This window comes from Lycorma delicatula, chromosome 13 (assembly GCF_047948215.1).
Source record: "Lycorma delicatula isolate Av1 chromosome 13, ASM4794821v1, whole genome shotgun sequence".
Taxonomy (NCBI): Eukaryota; Metazoa; Arthropoda; class Insecta; order Hemiptera; family Fulgoridae; genus Lycorma; species Lycorma delicatula.
Window position 1 is genome coordinate 28523763 of NC_134467.1, and position 23248 is coordinate 28547010.

Below are 23248 nucleotides of genomic sequence, written 5' to 3' on the forward strand. Positions count from 1 at the left end.
ACTGTTTCTCCCCTTTCATCCTCTTTGACTTCATCCTCTTCCTCTATAACAGCATTTTCTAATTCATTTTCTCCATATAACTCTTAAATATATTCCACCCACCTATCGACTTTGCCTTTCGTTTTATAAATTGGTGTACCATCTTTGTTTAACACATTATTAAATTTTAATTTATGTACCCCAAAATTTTCCTTAACTTTCTTGTATGCTCCAACTATTTTACCAATGTTCATTTCTCTTTCCACTTCTGAACACTTTTCTTTAATCCTGTCTTCTTTCGCTAGTTTTCACTTCCTGTTTATAATATTTCTTAATTGTCTATAGTTCCTTTTACTTTCTTCATCACTAGCATTCTTGTATTTTATACGTTCATCCATCAGCTGCAATATATTGTCTGAAATTCAGGTTTTTCTACAAGTTATCTTTGTTCCGCCTAAGTTCGCTTCTGCTGATTTAAAAATTTCCTTTTCAACATTCTTCCATTCTTCTTCTATATTTTCTACTTTATCTTTGTTACTCAGACCTCTTGCGATGTCCTCCTTGAAAATCTTCTTTACCTCCTCTTCCTCAAGCGTCTCAAAATTCCACCGATTCATCTGACAGGTTTTTAAATCTACATTTCATTATCACTAAGTTATGGTTGCTAACAATATCTGCTCCAGGGTAAGTTTTGCAGTCAACAAGTTGAATGCTAAATCTTTGTTTCACCAAGATATAATCTATCTTATACCTTGCAGTATCGCCTGGCTTTTTTCATCTGTATATTCTTCTATTATGATTTTTAAACTGGGTGGTGGCAATTACTAAAGTATAGTTCGTGCAAAACTCTATAAGTTGGTCCCCTCTTTCATTCCTTTTACCCAGCCCGTATTCACCCACTATCTTTCCTGCCTTGCCTTTTCCAATGCTTGCATTCCAATCTCCAACTATTATTAAATTTTCATCCCCTTTTATGTTTTTAATTGTTTCGTCAATTACTTCGTATACACACTCTACCTCATCATCATCATGGCACGTGTAGGCATATAGACAATCCTTGTCGGTTAAGGTTTCGAGTTTATCCTTATTACAGTGATTCTATCGCTTTACATTTTGAAATACTCTACTCTCTTCCCTGTCTTCTTGTTCATTACAAAACTTACTCCTGCCTGCCCATTATTTGAGCTGAGTTAATTATTGTAAAATCAGCTGACCTGAAGTCGTTTTCCTCTTCCCACCTCACCTCACTAATTCCTACTACATCTACATTTATCCTATCCATTTCCCTATTTAAATTTTCTAACCTACCAACCTTTTTTAGACTTCTAACATTCCACACTCCAACTCGTAGAATGTTATATTGTAATTTTCTGGTGACCCCTTCCTTAGTTGTCCCCACCCAGAGATCCGAACGCAAAATTTGAACAGAAACATTGCAATTCATTGTAATCACAAACATTGCAATCATGGCATCAAAATAGCACATTGTTTTCTTGAAAAGGGGCATACACAAAATGAGGGGGACAGTGTCACAGTAGCATATTGAGCGTGTATCAAAAAATGTATCCATTTGTGTTGTAGATCAATGGTAAGCAAGAATGGCGTGTAGAAAATCTCTATATCATGTAAATGAAATGGAATAGTTCTATGACTTTTGGATACTGAGAACTGAGATATCCAACAGATTGGAGATACAGTAAAGTGGCAGAAAATAAAAGTACTTATGATTCAGTCACAAAACCCAAAGACTGTATTTTTTAAATGTAAATATAATGAAAGCAATTTCAAGGAAATTAATATTGAGTCTCAAACAAGAAAAAAATTGGAGGGGTTAGCTCATTGAAAATTGCAGGTTCTCCTCCATCAAACCTGTTTACCAATTAGTACCAAAAAATGTAAGGATCTAAAAGCTGTTTGCAAAATCATGATAATACCAATGGCAACAATCATTACTATCAAAATTGGAAACATTGTAACAATGTGGAAGTTGTCTAAAAACCAAGGTGAAGTAAAGCTTCTTACAATAATGTTTCTGTAATTTTATTTCCCTATGTATGTTTGCTTTTATTTTCCAATGTTTTTTATTGAATATCATTGTAATCCTCAAGTTTTTTTAATGTTGTAATGTGAATGTTTCACATATTGTGTGATTAGAATTATTGGTAAGAAATTACAAAACTAACTGTAGAAATTAAAAAATTCTTCTGATCATTTAGTGCAATGTATTTTTGTAATTCTTTATGTTATATTTTGTGTTCTGTATTTTTTTTAAACTTTTAAATTTTTTTGTATTTTTAGTTTCAGTTTTTACGAAGCAAGTTTCCATTTTATTTTTGTTATGTTAGTAAACACATATTAATACAGTAAAAAATTATGTGCAATGTATTGGTATTGTTAGTAATAAAAATTGTTTCTTATAATTTTTGTGTTTTTTTTTCTTCCACCCAATTTGGGTCAAAGAATTAAAAAAGCCAGGTAGTTTGTTGTGTAGTATTAATTTTATTATTAATAATTCTTCTATGATAATGTATGTGGGCAGTTATCAAATTTTAAAGTGGATTTGAAAATAAAACAGGTTATTTTGTTATTGTCTGTATTTTTTAAAGTATTTAAAAGATTTAAAAAAAAATCTTTGAAAAGCAACTATTAACAAACTTTCAGGATGGTTTTAGGGAAAATTTGTTTACCGATGCAGTAATTTCCCAATTTTTTGGAAAAATATTTTAAATTCTGTTTATAACAAATATACTTTTACTGAAAAATACTTAATTGCTATCACATTAGTGGAGCTGGTTACAGTTGGTTAAAGTCAAACCTTACCCCATCAACAAGCAGTTGAAATCAACTTCTGTGTGCCTGCTGCAATGCACATAGTGGCTAGTGATGGGATCTCTTAAATGAAAAAGTAGTAACAGTTCAATTATTGAAATATCTCAAATTACCAATTGCATCATTCCAATGATGTTCTCGCTTGGAATACTACTACTAATGTAGGTGAATACTACTAATGTTATGAAAGATGAGTGAATCATTCACACCTTTTAATTTGTCTCTTGCATGGATTTGGTAGATGAATAGGCTGAATAGTAACCACTAATATGAATTATGAGAGAATCTCAACTACTACTTTTTACCTTCGCTGAAGTAAATATTTTAATACACAATTACTAATTCCAGCAACAAGACATATATTTATTTTCTGGTGTCATCACTACATCGTCCACTATGCTATATCACCACTCCTACTATTAATTAAGAAAAAAATTTATCCATATTTAAATTCATACTCACCGTGAACTCTTATTTTATCAATTCCAGGTCTTAGGAATTAACAGATCCCCACACTATAATCATTCCTTTTTATCACTTTTATTAATTACACAAAATATATTAAATAAAATACCAGAACTATATATTGATATATTTTTTAATTGAAAAGGGAAAAATTTGATCTGCACTGCACTGCTGTATTCTTAACTACAAAAATAATTATTAATTAAGGTTTATTCAGAAAATCTGATAAATAAAGACGATTAAATCAAGTAAAAATTAAACAAAATAAGAATGTTCTCCATCACTTTCAATTGTCATTCATAACAATGTTTTAAATAGCTTGTATCTATTTAATATTTTAATTACTTTTATTCACAAAAATACACTTAAATTGAGGTCTTAATTTTTCTTTGTAAATTTAAAAGTTATTAACTTAATAGCAGGAAAAAAAAGGTTATAAAAGATAAATCAGTTTAAAATCCCATGAAAAATAATATTGTGTCCAGGTTTTTTTTTGAGATATTCTATTCCTACATAAATTGGTTAACTGTCCAGCCTTAGAAAAAACACCCTTTCTGAGGGCACTGATATTGCAGGTATACAGGAGTATTTTAAATTTATATCGTATAATTCAGGTAATAATAAATTTTTTGCAATTCCCAAAATTCCAAAGAATCTTCAGTCTATTTAGGTGTGACATTTCCAAATATTGTCACCGGAATATTTAAAAATATTCCAGTTGTTCCAGGGGTCATTTTTGTTTGCACTTTACATAATTTTTCTTGACAGTTGTTAGGATTTGTTGTGTCTGAGGCTCTAAGATTTTCATCTAATGGAAGAGTATCAATGTCTATTCGCCTCGAATTAATTAAATTTGTAACCTCATCAGTTATCTGTTTTTTCCATTTTCATCTACATCAAATTGGTTTTTTAAAACTCTTACTGGTAGCACTTTGTCAAATTTTTTCACAATTTTTTAGTTCAAAAATATTTCTTTGTTAAGTCGGGACATTTTTCTTTAATTGAAAGTAAACTTTAATTTTTCAAGTATAAACTCTGTCTTTATAAATAATATAACATTTGAATGTAAAAGTTTGGTTAGCATCCATGTATAAAAGGTAAATTTGATTAAATTATTGGGGTGGATGATAGATGACAAATTATCAAAGAATTTGCATATACAGAGTTTGAAGAGAGAAATTGTTTGTAGCATTAAAAAATGTTATAAATTTTTTCCAGTAAATGTTTTTCGTCATATTTACTTTGCTTCTCATTCATTCGAAATTAAATCATGGATTGGATTGCTGGGGGTCAACCTATCTCAGTGATCTTCATCTGATTATAATTTTGCAGAAATTTATTTTACAGGTAATGTGTGGTGTGAATAATAGAACATTCTTTCCCTGTTTTTCTTTTTTTAGAAAATGTTCCATTAGATCTCTTTCTTTATAAGATGCTTCTAATCTTTGACAATGGAAGTGATAATTCCAGGGTGGGGATAACTAAGGGTGAAAGCTATTCAGATTTTTACATGAAATATTACTGTTCCAAGGCTTTACTGTATGTTGTTTAAAATAATTTTATTTTTGTAACACCTAAGTTTTTAATTGCCTTCCTGGTAATGTAAGAAGTACCTGTAACATGAATCATTTTAAATTTAACTTAAAGGAATGGATTTTGTGCTTGACAATCGATGAGGTGGAAGCACTGTGTATTCAGTGGTGATTTAATCTAAATGTAAGATTTGCTAATTTTAATATGATCTTAATATATTTATATTCATACCTGGTTGGTGACAATAGTGTGTGCTTAGGTGTGCATGTGAGAGAAAAAATAACTGAAGAAAACTGGGTGTGTGTAAGAGGTTATTATTTTTTTTAATGTGTTTCTAATTATAATTACTTCGTTTCTTTGTAGGTAATATATTTTCATATGCAACTATAGTAATATCTTTATCAAGATATTAATTTATTTACATATTAATATGATTAAATATCAGTGCGTGCTAAATTAATTACCTAAGTGCTTTATATTTTATATAATTCATTGTATTTTTATTACTTGTCTCCTTTGAAGTTTGATGGAACTTACCCTTTTTCATAAATATTACACACCAGTTTGTATAATCTATCAATCGCTTCCTCACGTGTACTGTGCAGTAATTCTACAGGTATTCCTTCTACTACAGGAGCCTTTCCGCCATTCAAATCTTTTAGTGCTCTCTTAAATTCAGATCTCAGTACTGTTTCTCCCCTTTCATCCTCTTTGACTTCATCCTCTTCCTCTATAACAGCATTTTCTAATTCATTTTCTCCATATAACTCTTAAATATATTCCACCCACCTATCGACTTTGCCTTTCGTTTTATAAATTGGTGTACCATCTTTGTTTAACACATTATTAAATTTTAATTTATGTACCCCAAAATTTTCCTTAACTTTCTTGTATGCTCCAACTATTTTACCAATGTTCATTTCTCTTTCCACTTCTGAACACTTTTCTTTAATCCTGTCTTCTTTCGCTAGTTTTCACTTCCTGTTTATAATATTTCTTAATTGTCTATAGTTCCTTTTACTTTCTTCATCACTAGCATTCTTGTATTTTATACGTTCATCCATCAGCTGCAATATATTGTCTGAAATTCAGGTTTTTCTACAAGTTATCTTTGTTCCGCCTAAGTTCGCTTCTGCTGATTTAAAAATTTCCTTTTCAACATTCTTCCATTCTTCTTCTATATTTTCTACTTTATCTTTTTTACTCAGACCTCTTGCGATGTCCTCCTTGAAAATCTTCTTTACCTCCTCTTCCTCAAGCGTCTCTAAATTCCACCGATTCATCTGACAGGTTTTTAAATCTACATTTCATTATCACTAAGTTATGGTTGCTAACAATATCTGCTCCAGGGTAAGTTTTGCAGTCAACAAGTTGAATGCTAAATCTTTGTTTCACCAAGATATAATCTATCTTATACCTTGCAGTATCGCCTGGCTTTTTTCATCTGTATATTCTTCTATTATGATTTTTAAACTGGGTGGTGGCAATTACTAAAGTATAGTTCGTGCAAAACTCTTTAAGTTGGTCCCCTCTTTCATTCCTTTTACCCAGCCCGTATTCACCCACTATCTTTCCTGCCTTGCCTTTTCCAATGCTTGCATTCCAATCTCCAACTATTATTAAATTTTCATCCCCTTTTATGTTTTTAATTGTTTCATCAATTACTTCGTATACACACTCTACCTCATCATCATCATGGCACGTGTAGGCATATAGACAATCCTTGTCGGTTGAGGTTTCGTGTTTATCCTTATTACAGTGATTCTATCGCTTTACATTTTGAAATACTCTACTCTCTTCCCTGTCTTCTTGTTCATTACAAAACTTACTCCTGCCTGCCCATTATTTGAGCTGAGTTAATTATTGTAAAATCACCTGACCTGAAGTCATTTTCCTCTTCCCACCTCACCACACTAATTCCTACTACATCTACATTTATCCTATCCATTTCCCTATTTAAATTTTCTAACCTACCAACCTTTTTTAGACTTCTAACATTCCACACTCCAAATCGTAGAATGTTATATTGTAATTTTCTGGTGACCCCTTCCTTAGTTGTCCCCACCCAGAGATCCGAACGCAAAATTTGAACAGAAACATTGCAATTCATTGTAATCACAAACATTGCAATCATGGCATCAAAATAGCACATTGTTTTCTTGAAAAGGGGCATACACAAAATGAGGGGGACAGTGTCACAGTAGCATATTGAGCGTGTATCAAAAAATGTATCCATTTGTGTTGTAGATCAATGGTAAGCAAGAATGGCGTGTAGAAAATCTCTATATCATGTAAGTGAAATGGAATAGTTCTATGACTTTTGGATACTGAGAACTGAGATATCCAACAGATTGGAGATACAGTAAAGTGGCAGAAAATAAAAGTACTTATGATTCAGTCACAAAACCCAAAGACTGTATTTTTTAAATGTAAATATAATGAAAGCAATTTCAAGGAAATTAATATTGAGTCTCAAACAAGAAAAAAATTGGAGGGGTTAGCTCATTGAAAATTGCAGGTTCTCCTCCATCAAACCTGTTTACCAATTAGTACCAAAAAATGTAAGGATCTAAAAGCTGTTTGCAAAATCATGATAATACCAATGGCAACAATCATTACTATCAAAATTGGGAACATTGTAACAATGTGGAAGTTGTCTAAAAACCAAGAGGTTATTATTTTTTTTAATGTGTTTCTAATTATAATTACTTCGTTTCTTTGTAGGTAATATATTTTCATATGCAACTATAGTAATATCTTTATCAAGATATTAATTTATTTACATATTAATATGATTAAATATCAGTGCGTGCTAAATTAATTACCTAAGTGCTTTATATTTTATGTAATTCATTGTATTTTTATTACTTGTCTTTTGTGTGTATGTATTCATGTTATAGTTGAAAATAAATTAATTAATTTGTTAATAGTAATATTTTGTATTTGAAATGCTTCAGTGTTGGCAAATAATTTTTTCTACAAGGTACTAATATTAGTATCGCTTACGGAAATTATACCTACACTCTTTAAATTTGACATAACCGAGAAATGTCATCTTCTAAATTTAAATCTAAACTAGCACTTTGTTATTATTAATTATTTTTTCTTTACCTCTTCCTGGACCACTCTCTCTTTTTCGGTTTAGCCTCTGAAACCACCGTAACCTATTACTTCAGAGAATGATTATGGATGATATGTATGATTGTAAATGAAGTGTAGTTTTGTACAGTCTTTGGTTGGTTCCTGAGATGTGTGGTTAATTGAAACCCAACCACCAAAGAACACTGGTATCCACAATCTAGTATGCAAATCCATGTAAAAGTAACTGCCTTTACTAGAATTTGAACCTTGGAACCTTCAACTTCAAAATCAGCTGATTTACAATGAGTTCACCACATGACCAACTCAGTGGGTTTCTTCCGGGGCCACCTAAATGTTCTTTTTAAAATATATATATGGATTTTCAGAGCCCTTTTTTGTAATTAACCCTAAAAACAAAATATCGCTCTGATCGCCAATATAAAAAAATTATAGAAGTGTTGTTAATTATTCAGTGATAATGCTTATTAAAATACATTGGCATGGAAATTCTCAGGTGAGATAATCTTTCGGAGGACAAAAATTACTAAAATGATCCCAAAACAATAATTTAGTCTGTAGCTGAAAATTTATACTTGAATTACGAAAAATTACAAAAAAATGAAAATCAAAATAAATTACCTAACTTGGTGTATCACCACCCCTTATCACGATTCCATTACTTTGTATAACAAAGTAAATGTGAACCGATAGACGCTAGTAATATAAGGTGTAAAAATTTTTTACTAAGAAGTATACTGTTATATTTGATGTAGGGGAAATTCATACCTTGACTTTAGTGGATATTTTTCTCTAAAGAGAACAAGGTATGAACTTCCTCTAAAGAGGACAAGGTCCAATAAGAGCATCAGTAGGATTTCTAAGATCTGTAGTGTAACAAAAACAAACCTGCAAATCCATTTTCGATTAATATTTTACATCCTTTCTTTATACTTAGATACTTACGATTAATAATAGACCAGAAGAATACATGAGCTCTAGCTGCTTTCAATTAATGAAACTTAATAAGAAATGATATTTAATGTTTTACCTTCAGACATCAAAAAAACAAATTGTAAATGTAGCACCAAATGTTATGAAGTCATACCAAATTATGTCATCAGTTATTAAATGTAATCGTAACAGCAAGTCTTTCCTTAAACCCATTTGATACCGTAAAGAACTTTTAAATAAATAACAGATTTGACCTAGAATCTGTGTGTGGTGTACAGTAGTATGGTAGTATAATTATACTACCATATTACATGAAGTGTAACAAATTTTTTTTTAAAAAGATTTGTAATCTATTTGAAAATGATGGTTGGTTGAAAAAGCAAAATGTTGTAAATGTAAATTAAGTAAACATTACAAATTTAGTTACGAAACAAAATAAATTTTGAGTACACTAAGATGAAGTTCGATCTTTACTCTTTCCAAAAAGCCTTTCTTGACCCTCTGTATGATGTAAATAAAGAATGCTACAGCTCATTGAAAAAGTGACAGAAGTGGGTGTTTTTACCTGTTGCCAGGTAAGAAAATTATTACTCAAAAAAATCTTTTTAGTTTGTGTAAGGGGAAAAGTAAACAGTTTATCTTATATAGGAGGATTAGTTTTGGTTCAATTCATGATTTACTCTGGTGGAAACTTATCTTTTCTGCAGATAAGTATAGAGAAGATCAATCGTCGCCAAATATTTATGTTTACTAATAAACCTTTCATCCAGTGCTACTCGTTAAGTTACATATGTAAAAAATCTATTACTGTGTTAAGACCAATAGTATAAAGCATTATAATTAATTATATATGTAATCATAAATCATGTAATTACATGGAACATACTTTCAGCGTCATCAATATTAATTAGCCATCGTCTTAGTAGCTTTAAGAAAGTGTTTAGGTTGCTACTGGTCTTTATATGATTAGGAAGTATGTTATACAATCTAGGAGCAGTACTTGAAAAGAACTTCATATAACTCGTTCTATTTGCTCTGGGGACATATACATTCCTTTTACTTCTAATTTTGTATTCGGTTATCATACTATTTCTATGACTGCTTCTGATAAAGATAATTTTCATTACTTATAGGGTAATATAGACAATTCCCTAAATATTGGCAAAGAATGATCCGTATTTCTTTTTTTATTTATCATTCTAACGAATCTTTTTTGGATTTTGATTATGGAATTTAAATTTGTAACATAAGTTCCTCCCCAACAGCTAATGCCATAGTCTAGTCGACTATGCGTAATAGCAAAATAAAGTTTTCTCGTGGTTATTTTTGGGAATAGTTTGTTTAAAAAATAAAATATCCTAAGATAGCTTAAAAGTTTTTGCTTTAATAGCGCAATATGATTCTTCCAGGTTAGACCACTATCTAACACAATGCCCAAGTATTTACAAATATAACATAGTTCGATCTCTACATTCTAAACAGTCGGATTTATTTATCACACGTTTTTTACATTTATATTTTACTGTAAGCGGCAATTTTATTTTCCCCTTTAAGCAAAAGTTGATATACAAAGTTTTTTCAACGCTCAAGATCATATAATGATTTGATAAGCATAACCGCAGTGTGTCAATCTGATTGCATCTCCTCAGCCACTTCAATCCAGGTGTTGCGTACATAACACAAGGCAGTATCATCTGCAAACGCATATACATTACCTTTAAGCGGTGCCGAACAGACACTATTTACATATCTTATGAATAGTGTGGCTCCCAATGTGGATCCTTCTGGGACTCCATATTGTACCCTAGCAAAATTACTTAAACACCCTTTTATTCTCATGCATTGTTTCCTGTTGATCAGATAGCTCTCAAACCAATCAAATGAAACACCTCTAATACCACTCATCCACAGAATGCATAAAAGGACATTGTGGTCTGCACAATCAAAAGCTTTTGTTATATCTAAAAATAGACCGCTCACACATTTCTTATCATTTATGCCCTGAAATACTTGGGTAGTAAAATTTAAGAGCGCCTTTTCAGTATTGCTCTCAGCCATAAATCCATATTTGTTTTTATTAAAAAAAGAAGTTTTATTGAGGTACGATATTAATCTGTTCTTCATACATTTCTCATAGATTTTAGAGAAGATAGAGAGTAGAGATATTGGTCTATATTGAGTAACAGAGTTTTTATCTCCTTTTTTAAAGACAGGTATTACTACTGCTTTTTTTAAAGCGTCCGGGAATTTTCCAGATTGGAGGCTTATATTTACAAGAAAGGTTAAGACATGTGATATATGATCTACCGCTAATTTAACAATTTTTGAGCTTATTCTATCGATACCAGGGGATTTATTGTTTTTGAGATTTTGGTAATATTTTCAATCTCAGCATTAAGGATAGGCTCAACAAACATTGATGACACTTCACATTTTATATTTGACAGATCATTACAACTTTCATTTAATTGTTTACGTAAGTCACTTACAACATTTATGAAATAATCGTTAAATATGTTAGCTAGTTGAAGTGGTTCAAAGATATTTTTATTATTTCCATTATTTAGTTCAATAACTTTTATCATTTCTTTTTTGACCGGTTAAGGAATTAATTACTTCCCACTCGTTTTTAGAATTTCCTTTACATCTGTCAAACATGTTATCATAGTAATTTTGTTTAGCCGATGTAATCTTAATTTTAAGTTTATTCCTATATATTTTATAATGTTTAATTAAATGTACGTTATTAGGGTGCGCTATTGTTTTTTTGTATAACGAATTGCGTATTGATATCATTTCACACAGTTTATCTGTTATCCATGGTTTTAATTTTTTGAATTGCTTACCCTGTATAACTGAGTTTGAGATTCGTTTATAATTTCAGTAAATTTTCTTATGAAAATATCAAAAGCTGCTGACGCATCGTTATGTATATAAACATCACGCCAGTCTACTTTAGCGATAAGGGAAATGAATTTATGATAATCAGTTTTAATAGCATTCATATCATTTTTAATAATATTGGAATGCGTCACATTACAAATATGCGATATCCCGACACCTATAATACTATGATCTGTTATCTGCAAATGACTCACAGTTGAAACTATTTCATAATTATTTTTATTTTCTATTCTTGACAATAAGTGATCAATGCATGTTCCACTTGTAAGTCGTGTGGGTTCATTGACTAATGATTCAAATCCATGGCAGTTATAAACAGTTTTTTATTCATCTATTAAGTGGGATTCAGAAAGTAACTTTAAGTTAAAGTCACAGATTATTATGCAGTTATTAGAATTAATTTTAGACAGCACATCATTAAATTCATTTATGAAGTGCCTCTTATCCTTACTAACGCAAGTATTGTATATTCAATACCATTGTGCACTAGGTCAATAAGAATTGCATCAGATGCAGACAGAGATAACGAAAATTTGACATTATTCAAATTTCCGATAAAACAATTAAATCCGGCATGTTTTTAAATTTAGATAAATTAACTAATAATTCATCAAAGTTCTTTCTTAGACTACTAATGTTTTGGTGCATAATTTTAAATTCACAGTTCATTAATTTATTAAAATTGGTAGAGATCATTAGAAATAAAAATTTATTTTAACATAAATAAGTGTGCTTACGGTAATTTGTTTAAGTCCTCTTCATTCCCAATCTGCACAACTTTGTCTTTTTCATTCTTCCGCATAAGTATTTTCCCATCTCGTAGCCAGATGTACTTGTAACCTTTAAACTTTTTTGCCTGCCGAGCGAGCGCATATAGCCGTCTCCTTGGTGGACAGAGCGACTCATTTATGTACACAGGAGTATCAGTTGTAAATCTCATGTTTAATGTAGTGATAAATTTTTTATCTCGTTTCTTATTCATGAAATTTTCTTTATCCCGCCTTCTGACGAACTTGACAATTATTCCGTCGGACATATTATTTTTCTCTGGCAATCTGTGACAAGCATCAATCATCTCATCCGTAATTTGGAAACCAATTACGTCTCCCACTTTTTTAATTGTATCAACAACATCTTCATCATCTTTTTTGGTGATACCATGATATGTATGAATGAAGTGTAGTCTTGTACATTCTCAGTTCGACCATACCTGAGATGTGTGGTTAATTGAAACCCAACCAACAAAGAACACCGGTATCCACGATCTAGTATTCAAGTCCGTGTAAAAATAGCTGGCTTTACTAGGACTTGAACAGTGGAACTCTCGACTTCCAAATCAGCTGATTTGGGAAGATGCGTTCACCACTAGACCAACCCGGTGGGTTTATCATACGTTTCTGGGCTCTCTTTAATTCATTTATAGCGGCTTTTTGTTGTGATTATTAAATCTTTTTATAAGCCGTTATGCAATCTCCAAGTCCATTCAAGAATCACTTAAATATGATATGTATTTTGGCGCAGATTCAAAAAAGTGTCTAAGGAATTAAGTATTTGAACAATATTATTTATTCATTTTAGTCCATTTTGATGTCGGTTGAGTTTTTTTAAAAATAATTTTATAATTTTTTGTGCCTAATTAAAGCACTTTTTATAACCTGCAACATCGGGAAAGCTCCCCTGGGAATGTTATTGTGGTGGCCTGTTGCTTAATGTGCAATCGGCAGAGGGTTTAAGAGTTATGTTACAGCATAATACATTGAGTTCTGATGGTTTAGTTAACAACAATATGGGAATTGTGAAGAAATTCAAATGTCCTGCCGTATGAAGGGACCAATTTTTGATTACCGAAAGCTGTGTTAATAAAATTCAATGACAGAACTAGTTGCAAAAATGAAAGATGAAGGTGGTTGTGTATCTATTATACCAGGAAGTACAACGTTACAATCAACCAAAAGATAGGGAGATGTAGATTCACATATGATACCTAATTTTAAGTTTAGCTGTAATGGTACACAAATTTGCAGAAGGACAAGTTTATATTGTTTTACGTCTAGTCAGAAGCTTAGGTTATTTACCTTTGAGTGATTTAGATCCATGTAAAGTCCTTACTAACCCACATGATAAAAACAGTACTTGGTGAGATGGAAGGATTAGTTACTAGTTTTTTTGTTTATCCTGAACAAACAAAAACCTTCTTCCTCTTTATGTAATAATATAGGTAAAATTTTGTTTATTTTATTTACTTTATATCGCTTTCAACACCTAGCACAGAAACTGCTATGGAAATTTGATATTTATAATTAATTTATATTCACACATAATTAAAATAATACATTTTTATTGTATATATTAAAAAATGTTAATTATAATAAAGTACATGCGAGCTTTATGATTCAGAAAGGTGCTGATGTAAATATTTATGATAATAAAGTTTTAACGCCAATAATGTATGCTATATTATACGGTGAAAAAAGTATTAAAACAGACATATCTATGTTAATTGAAAGTGGCGCGCATATAGATGCTACTGATAAAGGTGGTTGTACAGCGTTATACCATGCATTTTTTCATAAAAATTATGAAAATGAGGAAATTCTTATTTTACTATTAGCACTTGGAGCAAGTGTTTGTAAATATTTGGTAAATCTTGGTGAAAGTGAGACCCGTTTAATTTACGCTCAAAATTATATTACAGGTGTAATTGTAATTGAACTTTTATACTGTAAAGAAGATATTAATGAGAATGATGATGATGATCATACATAGTTTTTATGTAAATTATATACTTTTAATGTTGAACTTGCCTTTTTTTCTTATCATAAGGATTTGGTAAAGAAAGATAAGCCACTGATTTTCAATATTTTTAATAAAGCTCCGGAGATTTACGTTGAAAAATTATTTTATAGTGATTTAGATGATGTCGATAAAATAAAATTTATGTAACATGCAAATTACAAAAGAATTGTTAAATTGTACAATGCAGTTTTTAGAAAAACATTGTTATGCTGAATTGGCAGATTCTCATCTGAATACACCATTTCATTTCGGTTCTTCACAAGACAAAGTTAATATTTTAATTATATATGCTAATGTTGATGTTACTGCAAGAAATAAGTATGGAATATTAACGTGTAATCAATTGCAATACAGTTACGGCTTTTTTCAAGCTGCAGTAAGACCATTTATAAAACATTTACTTTTATTTTAGTTCTTTCTGAAGAGTTAGATAGATACACTCAAGTAAATTTAAACTATACTGAATTTATTAATGATTGTAATGTTTAATTACATAAGATGCAATCTATAAACATTGTAGATAATTTATTGTTTTTTTAAATTTTGTTGTAAATTATCTGAATATGAGATGAATCTAATATCAGAGTCTGATAATTTTTGTATTTACAATGATGAACAAATTGAACAACTATTTCCAATTTATTATGAAAATAAATAACTATAAGATAGATTTAAGTAAAAGACAGTTAATAGCTTTGTAGAGATTACTTATAACAAATAGGATTATTAAATCATATGATCCTAAGAAATATGAAGCTGATAAGAATAATTGTCGTAGTGTTGAACATTCTGATCATATATGTGAATATATTTTTCTTAATTATGACATATTTATTGTATTTCTAAATATTTGTACGAAAGACAATATTGTTAATTTATTGCTTGCTTCATTATTGTATTGATATTATATAATTATTCTATTATGTTACGAGTGACGCCTGTATTGTAGATTTATTTTATTGGTTTTGATTTCTGAGGACTGGGTGATGAAGAAACTGCTTTCTTGATGTAGCTGTGTTTAGGTTGAGGCTCATATAATTAAAGGTTTGTTTTGTCTGTCTAAATTTCTGCAGTATTATTAAGTTATTTGTTATATATCTTCTCATTTTCTTTGATTACTTCTTAATTGTAATGGTTCAACGTATTTAATAGTTCCAACATGTGTTTATTACAATTTCATTTCTGCTAATTTTTTATTGGTAGACATGAAATTTTCTGTAGTAAATAAATAAATAAAAATTCTGTAATCATTATATCTTTCCTGGGTTACTTGTTAACTGACTATATTTTTTCATCTTTATGAATTACTACCACTGAGTAGTAATATAAAGATGCTTAATTATTAAGTTCTATATAAGTACATTTTGTGGTGTAATTTCACAAAATTAACAAGTATACTTAAGTTACAAAAATCGTCATGTTAAATGAATATAGTTTTCATGAACTTATAGTGTATCTTGGCTAATTTTTTTTCTCAAAATTTATTCATTGATATTTTAATAATTATTAAAATTATAGGAAGAAATATTTAGTTGGCAATTTAAACGTAAGTGTTGTAAACTGTAGTAAGGCAACTGAATCAAGTAACACTCTGTAGGTTTCTGCTGAATTGTGAATTATTTTGTTGTATTTTTGTTCTACATTTAATGCAACACCAAAATATTATTGTATTTGTATTTAAATAAATAATATTGTTTTTAATTAAATAATATTAATATAATACATCAATTTTTGTTTTCCTTGCATCAGAGCTATGCTGCAAGAATGAAAATATGGTAATCACTCAAAAAATGGGGTATGGGTTTTTAAGAGGTCAGCATTAAAAGTTGCATTTCTCGACGATTCATCACTACAGACCTTAAAAAAAACCAAAAAAAACTAGGTATCAATGATGTATCTATGTACGTACATTGGCGTGTTTGAAGCTTAATAACTTTTAAATAGATAAATTGATTTTGATGAAATTTGGCATAGAGACATATGTATACTGGGCAGATTTGTTTTTAACATTTCGGGGTCAAATCGGCAGGAGTAGGGTTGTTTGGGGTTTAATTTTCTCAAAATTTTGCCAACGTAACTAATTTATATTAAGCTCAGTACATGCATATATAAAATGTTTTTTTTTTAATTTTTCCCAAAATTCTCACCTTTCCCAAAATTTGGAAAAATGACATTCTTTTAATCAAATTTTTTGTCTTCTAAGATTAGTAGTACTGGAATGGATCCAAAAAAATAATACATTATATTTTGGGTGCAAATTAAGTTTAAAAACAGTTTCTTATGAATTTAAAAAAAAAATTTTACAATTTTTCCACTATGATGTATAGAAATAAATAACCAATGCCAGAAAAGTATAACAACTTTGATGTCAGCCTTTTGTATACAGAATTCTTATAGATTTTATCTGTTATTTAATGTATTTCTGTTAACATCATTTCATGTATTTGTATTTAAATTATTAAAATTAACTATGTAAACATATCAATTTTTTATTTTATAATTTGTTTTTATATTGATGATTTATGTTGAGGTTATTTATTTTATTACTTATAATATTTTTTCTTAAATAAAAAACATCTTGGATGTATTTCTTCTCAGTAACGGAAAAGTTTTTAGTTACTTTTGTATATGGTGTCATTGTTTTTATTAGTAAATTTTTGGAATTAGACCATAATTTCGATGTACTTTGTATAAAATTATATATAACATAAATTGCCAAAACTATATTGTTCACATTTTGTGATTGAAATCCAAGCAGTTTTATATTCTGGATTTTTAGGTCAGTATTGAAAAAACATTTTCAAAAACTCTTTTGACAGTAATTAAATGTGTCATTGTCATTAAACTGTTGCGCAGGGTATGGTCTCATCAAATGTATGAGTGGACGAAGTTTAATGTTGCACTGCACTTATATAGATGTGCACGAATAGATGATTAAATTATCTGAGTGTTGTGAGAATTTTGTGGTTAAAGAGAAAATTTTTATAAAGCCTCGCACAGCGTTTGTTAGTTGCATTGAGTAACTTGGCCATGCTTGATAAGTTGATTATACTAAACACGCCGTAATTCTTTTTAAATTACGACCTCATACGTGATGACATGTTTATTACAAGGAAAATTAAAAATGTAAAATGTTAGATTATAAAGGGGATCGAACCGAGACAGGCTAATCCAAAAGCCAGAATGCTGAAAATTTTACTTCAGCAGTTTGAAATTCTTTTTTACTAAGTATATGTTATTTTACAGTGATCTTATATAAACTTAAGTTGGTATTCATCCGGAGGTCCTGGGTTTGAATCCTGGTTGGGCATGGCATTTTCACATATTGCTTGTCATCATTCATCTCATCCTCTGAAGCCATACAATGGTGGTCTCCGAGTTAAATAAAAGTTGGTATATTGGCATTTCTCCTGCCACCACCTCATTCGGTCGCCCCAAAGCATTGATAGTCAAACTTTTTCGCTTACTGCTTTACATTGGGAATCAAACATTTCCTAGCGCCCCCAAAATTTTTGATATTGCCATCTGTTAAAAATAATAATTGCAATTGCGGTTTTTAAGAGAGCATCTTAATAATTGCAGTTATTGTTTTTAAACATGGTATATCCTATTTCTGAGTTAAGCTTACATTTTAAATGAGAGCAATTAAAAAGCATATTTAATCATATTTTGAAGTATTTTTAATAAAATTGATTTTCAAAAGAATTACAATTTTATTTATATAATTAGATCAGAACGCTTTAATTAACATATTTATTTGTATCAATACGTTACTTAGATTGGGAAATATGATAAACGATTTAAATGATTTTATTACAGTTTACTGAGAAAATTTAATTTCCCAATGTGTTCGATCAAATACGAAGAAAATCTTTTCTTCTCACTGGTTTTTTTTTCTAATTTGATGGTTTTTGAAATATTCTCAAGCTTTAATTATTTTTTTTTCATTAGAAATATAGGTGTCCCTTTAATTTTTGAACTATTGTAGTAAATATTTAATTATAGTTTGAAATATCCGGAAAACAATTTTTGTCTTTTTTTTAATCAGCTATCACCTTCCTAGACTGCCTGAACAACCCCAATTTTCTGTGGGCCTTCTACTGCCCCCTTCCCACGCCACCACCAGCGACAACAAATGCCCTAAAGCATAAGACTGAATGTCCGTACCACGAAGCGCTTCTGTGTCTCAAACAGTTTAATTAACCAATATCCTATTAGCTCCTAGATCTAACTTAGCAGTGTGAACGGTATATGCTTAGTAAATCCACCAGTAGCTTTTTGTGTCCGGCTGTTCATTTGTCATATATTAAACTAAATTGGATAGGCGCACCCCATCTGTACTACATATATGGCTATCATAAATATAAAATTTATCGTACCAACTTAAATTGGTCTTTGCTCGGCCAGTAACTGAACCTTCAACCCGTTCTTTTTGAGAACATCAGCCTTTAGCAGCCTTGCTGTCTGCTGCTCATTATGCCACCAGAATTATGCCATTCCCTTTTGTTAGTGACCTGGGAAATCTGGAACCTTTCCCACTAAAGGTCAGGACCTTCTTTAGGGTTAGCTCTGTCGAAGCCCTCTGACCAGGTTATACAGGACTTTCTTAATGGCGGCCCCCTTAATTTTGATGGCCAGTGTCTGGTCTGACAGCAGGGGATTAACCAGCTTAGGACCAGGAGCGACAATTACATTGGCGATGGAGATTGGTTTCTTCACAGTTTCCTCCACCCGTTTAATAGACAAGTGGACCTCGCCAAGGACCTCACCCATCGCCAGTTTGAAGCCCCTGACTCCCTCCAATAAAAAAGCACTTGCTGAGATAAAAAGATTGAGAAACCTTGCACAGGATTGAATAATGTGCTAAATTTCACTGAAGTCATCGATATGTTCCACAGTATTATGTATTAAATCATACATGTTAGTATTAAATCATACATAGAATAAATTTTAATTAAAAATATTTTTTATTTCATTTTTCAGATAGTAATAAAGTTTTGAGATAGAAGTAATGAAGTTTCAAAAGTGTCTAAAAGAACATTAAAGATATTTCAAGGTCCTCCAAAACATAACATAAAGATGTGTTACGATAATATTGTTGAAGGAATTGTTGATGATGATGTCGATAAAGTTGTTGAAATATTGGAAAGGAACACGGATGAAATCAAAAGGATAATGACAAATTTTAAATTATATTATTTATTTTATAAGACAAAAAGTAAAGAAATGTTGATTATTTTATTGGATTATTTTGATGTTAAAAATATTTTTGATATAACCAATAATTTACCATCAATTATTACTGCTGCTATAAGGCTTGGTATGGATATCAAAATGATAAGACGATTGATTGACAGAGGTGGAATTATTAACGATAAAGATGAAAGACATGTTTCACCATTATTGAAATCTATAAAGAGTAAGAGAAATGTAAATTTCATAAAATAAATATTAGAAATGGGTGCAAATGTTAATGAAATATGTGACCATAAAGGAAATTCAATATTACATTTAGCAATAAGTTATTTTTGTAGTGGTGACGATATCACAGTTATTAGATTGTTGATAGATTCAGGTGCAAATATAAATGCCAAAAATAATGCCATGGAAGAACCTTTAATGAAATTACCATTAAATGCAGATGAAGATTTGTGGTTAGAACTTACCAAGAGAAGACTAGAGATCTCGCCATACACATTAAGTGATACTGTCTTAACTAATGTAGTAGTATCTAAACCAAGTAGAATTAAACAGTTTTTGAATATGCTTAATTATAATAATCAAATCACTACTTTTAGAATGAATGAAATATGTAATCGTCTTCTATATTTGGCACTGAATAATAATTGTTGTGCTGATTGTATTTTAGAAATCATTCATAATGGTGCAGATGTTAATGAAATGAAATACCATGATGAAATTTTAAACTTTATCGCCGATGAAAATGATTGTACTAAACCATTAATAATAGCTTTAAAGCTTAATAGAGATAAGGAAATTATATCAGCACTTATTGATAACGGTGCAGATGTTAATGCCATTGATGGACATGGATTAACACCATTATTACATGCGATAAATAAAAATTACAAAGTGGAAATAATAAATAAATTGATAAATTTAGGTGCAGACATCAATAAGTGTGATTCTGGTGGAGTTACTCCTTTAATGTATGCTATTAAGAATAACAATAATGAGAATATCGGAAGATTGATTAATGCTGAAGCCAATGTAAATGCAATGGATATATATGGCAGAACAAGTTTATATTATGCTGTTATCTATTGTAATGATCAAGAAGTAATTAATTTACTTATTAGTAAAGGAGCTTATATTAGTAAAATAAGTGGTAGTTACAATCAGTTTTGGTTCAGTATAGAGGTTGCAAAGAAAAGTGATGATAAATTCATTGCCAAAATTATTCAAAATGGAAATAATATTAATGTGAAAGATGTATATGGTGAAACATTTTTAATGCTTGCAATAAAATTAAAAATGAATAAAAATATTATTTTTAGTATCATACATAATGGAGGCGACGTGAAAGCACATGATAACAAAGGGTATTCACCTTTAATTTATGCTATAAAATATGAGTGTGATATCGATGTCATTATTAAACTCATAGAACATGGAGCTGATGTTAATGTAATCGATAATATTGGATTGACACCTTTAAATTATGCTATTTGTTCTCATATGTTTAAAGAAATAATACAAATACTTATTGATAATGGAGTGAACATAAACAAATATGATAATATACTTTTATTGTATTTATTAAAAGATGTTAATTGTAATAAGGAACGTGTGAATTTTCTAATTCAGAAAGGTGCTGATGTAGATATTTGTGATAGCAAAGGTTTAACACCAATAATGTATGCTATATTATACGGTGAAAAAGTATTAAAACAGAAATTATATCTACATTAATTGAAAATGGTGCCTATATAGATGCTACTGATAATCATGGTTGTACAGCTTTATGCCATGCATTTTTACGAAGAGGGTGTGAGGAAATTAAGGTTTTACTATTAGATAATGGAGCAAGTGTTCGTAAATATTTGGCATATCTTTGTGAAAGTAAAATGCTTTTCTATACTATAAAAAATATAAAATGTGTAGAAATTATAATTGAACTTTTATGTTGTATAAAAGAGGTTATAGAGACTGATGAAGAATATACTGAATTTTTACATGAATTACTTACTTTGCATGTTGATCTTATCTTTTTACTTATACTTGATCATAAGGATTTAGTAAAGAAACAACTAATTTTAGATATTTATAAATGTTTCCTAGATATTCTCAAAGAAATAATATTGTCTGAGTTTTTTGGCAAATACAATGTGGAAATATGCTATCACTTGAGATTAAAAAGCACTAGTAAAGAAAAATATATTAAAGTAATCAAAGCAATGTTAAAAAATTGTCATCCAAAGTTGGTAGATTCTAAATCGAATACATTACTTCATTTCATTCATATTCCTGAACTTGTCAATTTTTTAATTATATATTATAATGCTGATGTTACCGCAAGAAATTATTATGGACAAATAACATGTCACCAGGTATTTCTACAAAATAAGGAGTACAATAAAGCAACTACACAATTATTTATAAAACATTTACTTTTACTTCTTCCTAACATGATTGAAAGATACCTTACAGTAAAAATGGATTTTATATTATTTATTTATGATTGTAAACATGAATTAAATAAGATGGAAACTATAAATATAGTAGATAATTTATCTTTTTTAAATTTTGTTATAAGTTAGGCAAATATGAAATGAATCTGATATCAGATTCTGATAATTTTTGTGTTTACAATGATGAACAAATTAAAGATTTATTTCAATTTATTATGATATAATTATTATGAAAATAAAGAAATGTAAAATAGATTTAAGTAAAAGACATTTAATAAATGCTTTGGACAGATTAATTATAACAAATAAAATTATTAAATCGTATGACCCTAAGAAATATGAAGCTGATTTGGATAATTGTAGTGTTGAACATTCTGATCAATTATGTCAATGCGTCTTTCTTAATTATGACATATTGCATTGTATTTCTAAATATTTGTATGATGTACATGTTGTTAATTTATTGCTTGTTTCATTATAGTTTTGATTTGAAACAATTATTCTATTATGTTATGAGTACAATTTGAGTAACGACTGATATTGTAGATTTATTTTTTTGGTTTTTATTTCTGATGACTGGACTATTATTTCTGAGATACTACTATTTCAATGTAGCTAAATTTAGCAAGTTGGTCAAAGAAAATAAGAAGCAAATAATGTAGTAGAAAATTAAACAAAACAAACAAAATGTGTTTCATACAATTAATGGTTTGGTTTGTTTAACTTTCTGCAACATTATTAAACTATTTGTTAAGTATCTTGTTTCTTTCTTTGACCGCCTTGAATATGACTTATTATTGTATTAGATGCAATAGTTTCAACATATTTGTATTTAATTTTATTATTGTAAATTACATTTTTCTAATTTTTTATTGGTAGACATATTAAGTATTCTTTAGTAAATAAAAAACTGAAAAAAAAAAATTTTTCTTTTATTACCTTTAAACAAGTAAATGTTATGGTGTAATACCACAAAAATTACAAATTTAAAATCACCATGATCAATGAATATAATTTTCACAAAGTTATACTGTACCTTGGATATTTTTTTTTCATCA

At 29.5% G+C, this 23248-nt stretch overlaps 1 protein-coding gene across 1 annotated transcript; it reads left to right on the plus strand.

The window, feature by feature from the left end:
• The first annotated feature begins 15510 nt into the window (after positions 1 to 15510).
• Positions 15511 to 21626, plus strand: LOC142333761 (uncharacterized). Its single transcript, XM_075381249.1, has 2 exons — positions 15511 to 15582; positions 19522 to 21626. Exon 2 carries the CDS (start codon positions 19996 to 19998, stop codon positions 21469 to 21471), a length of 1476 nt encoding a protein of 491 aa, XP_075237364.1. The 5' UTR covers positions 15511 to 15582; positions 19522 to 19995; the 3' UTR covers positions 21472 to 21626.
• The last annotated feature ends 1622 nt before the right edge of the window (positions 21627 to 23248 follow it).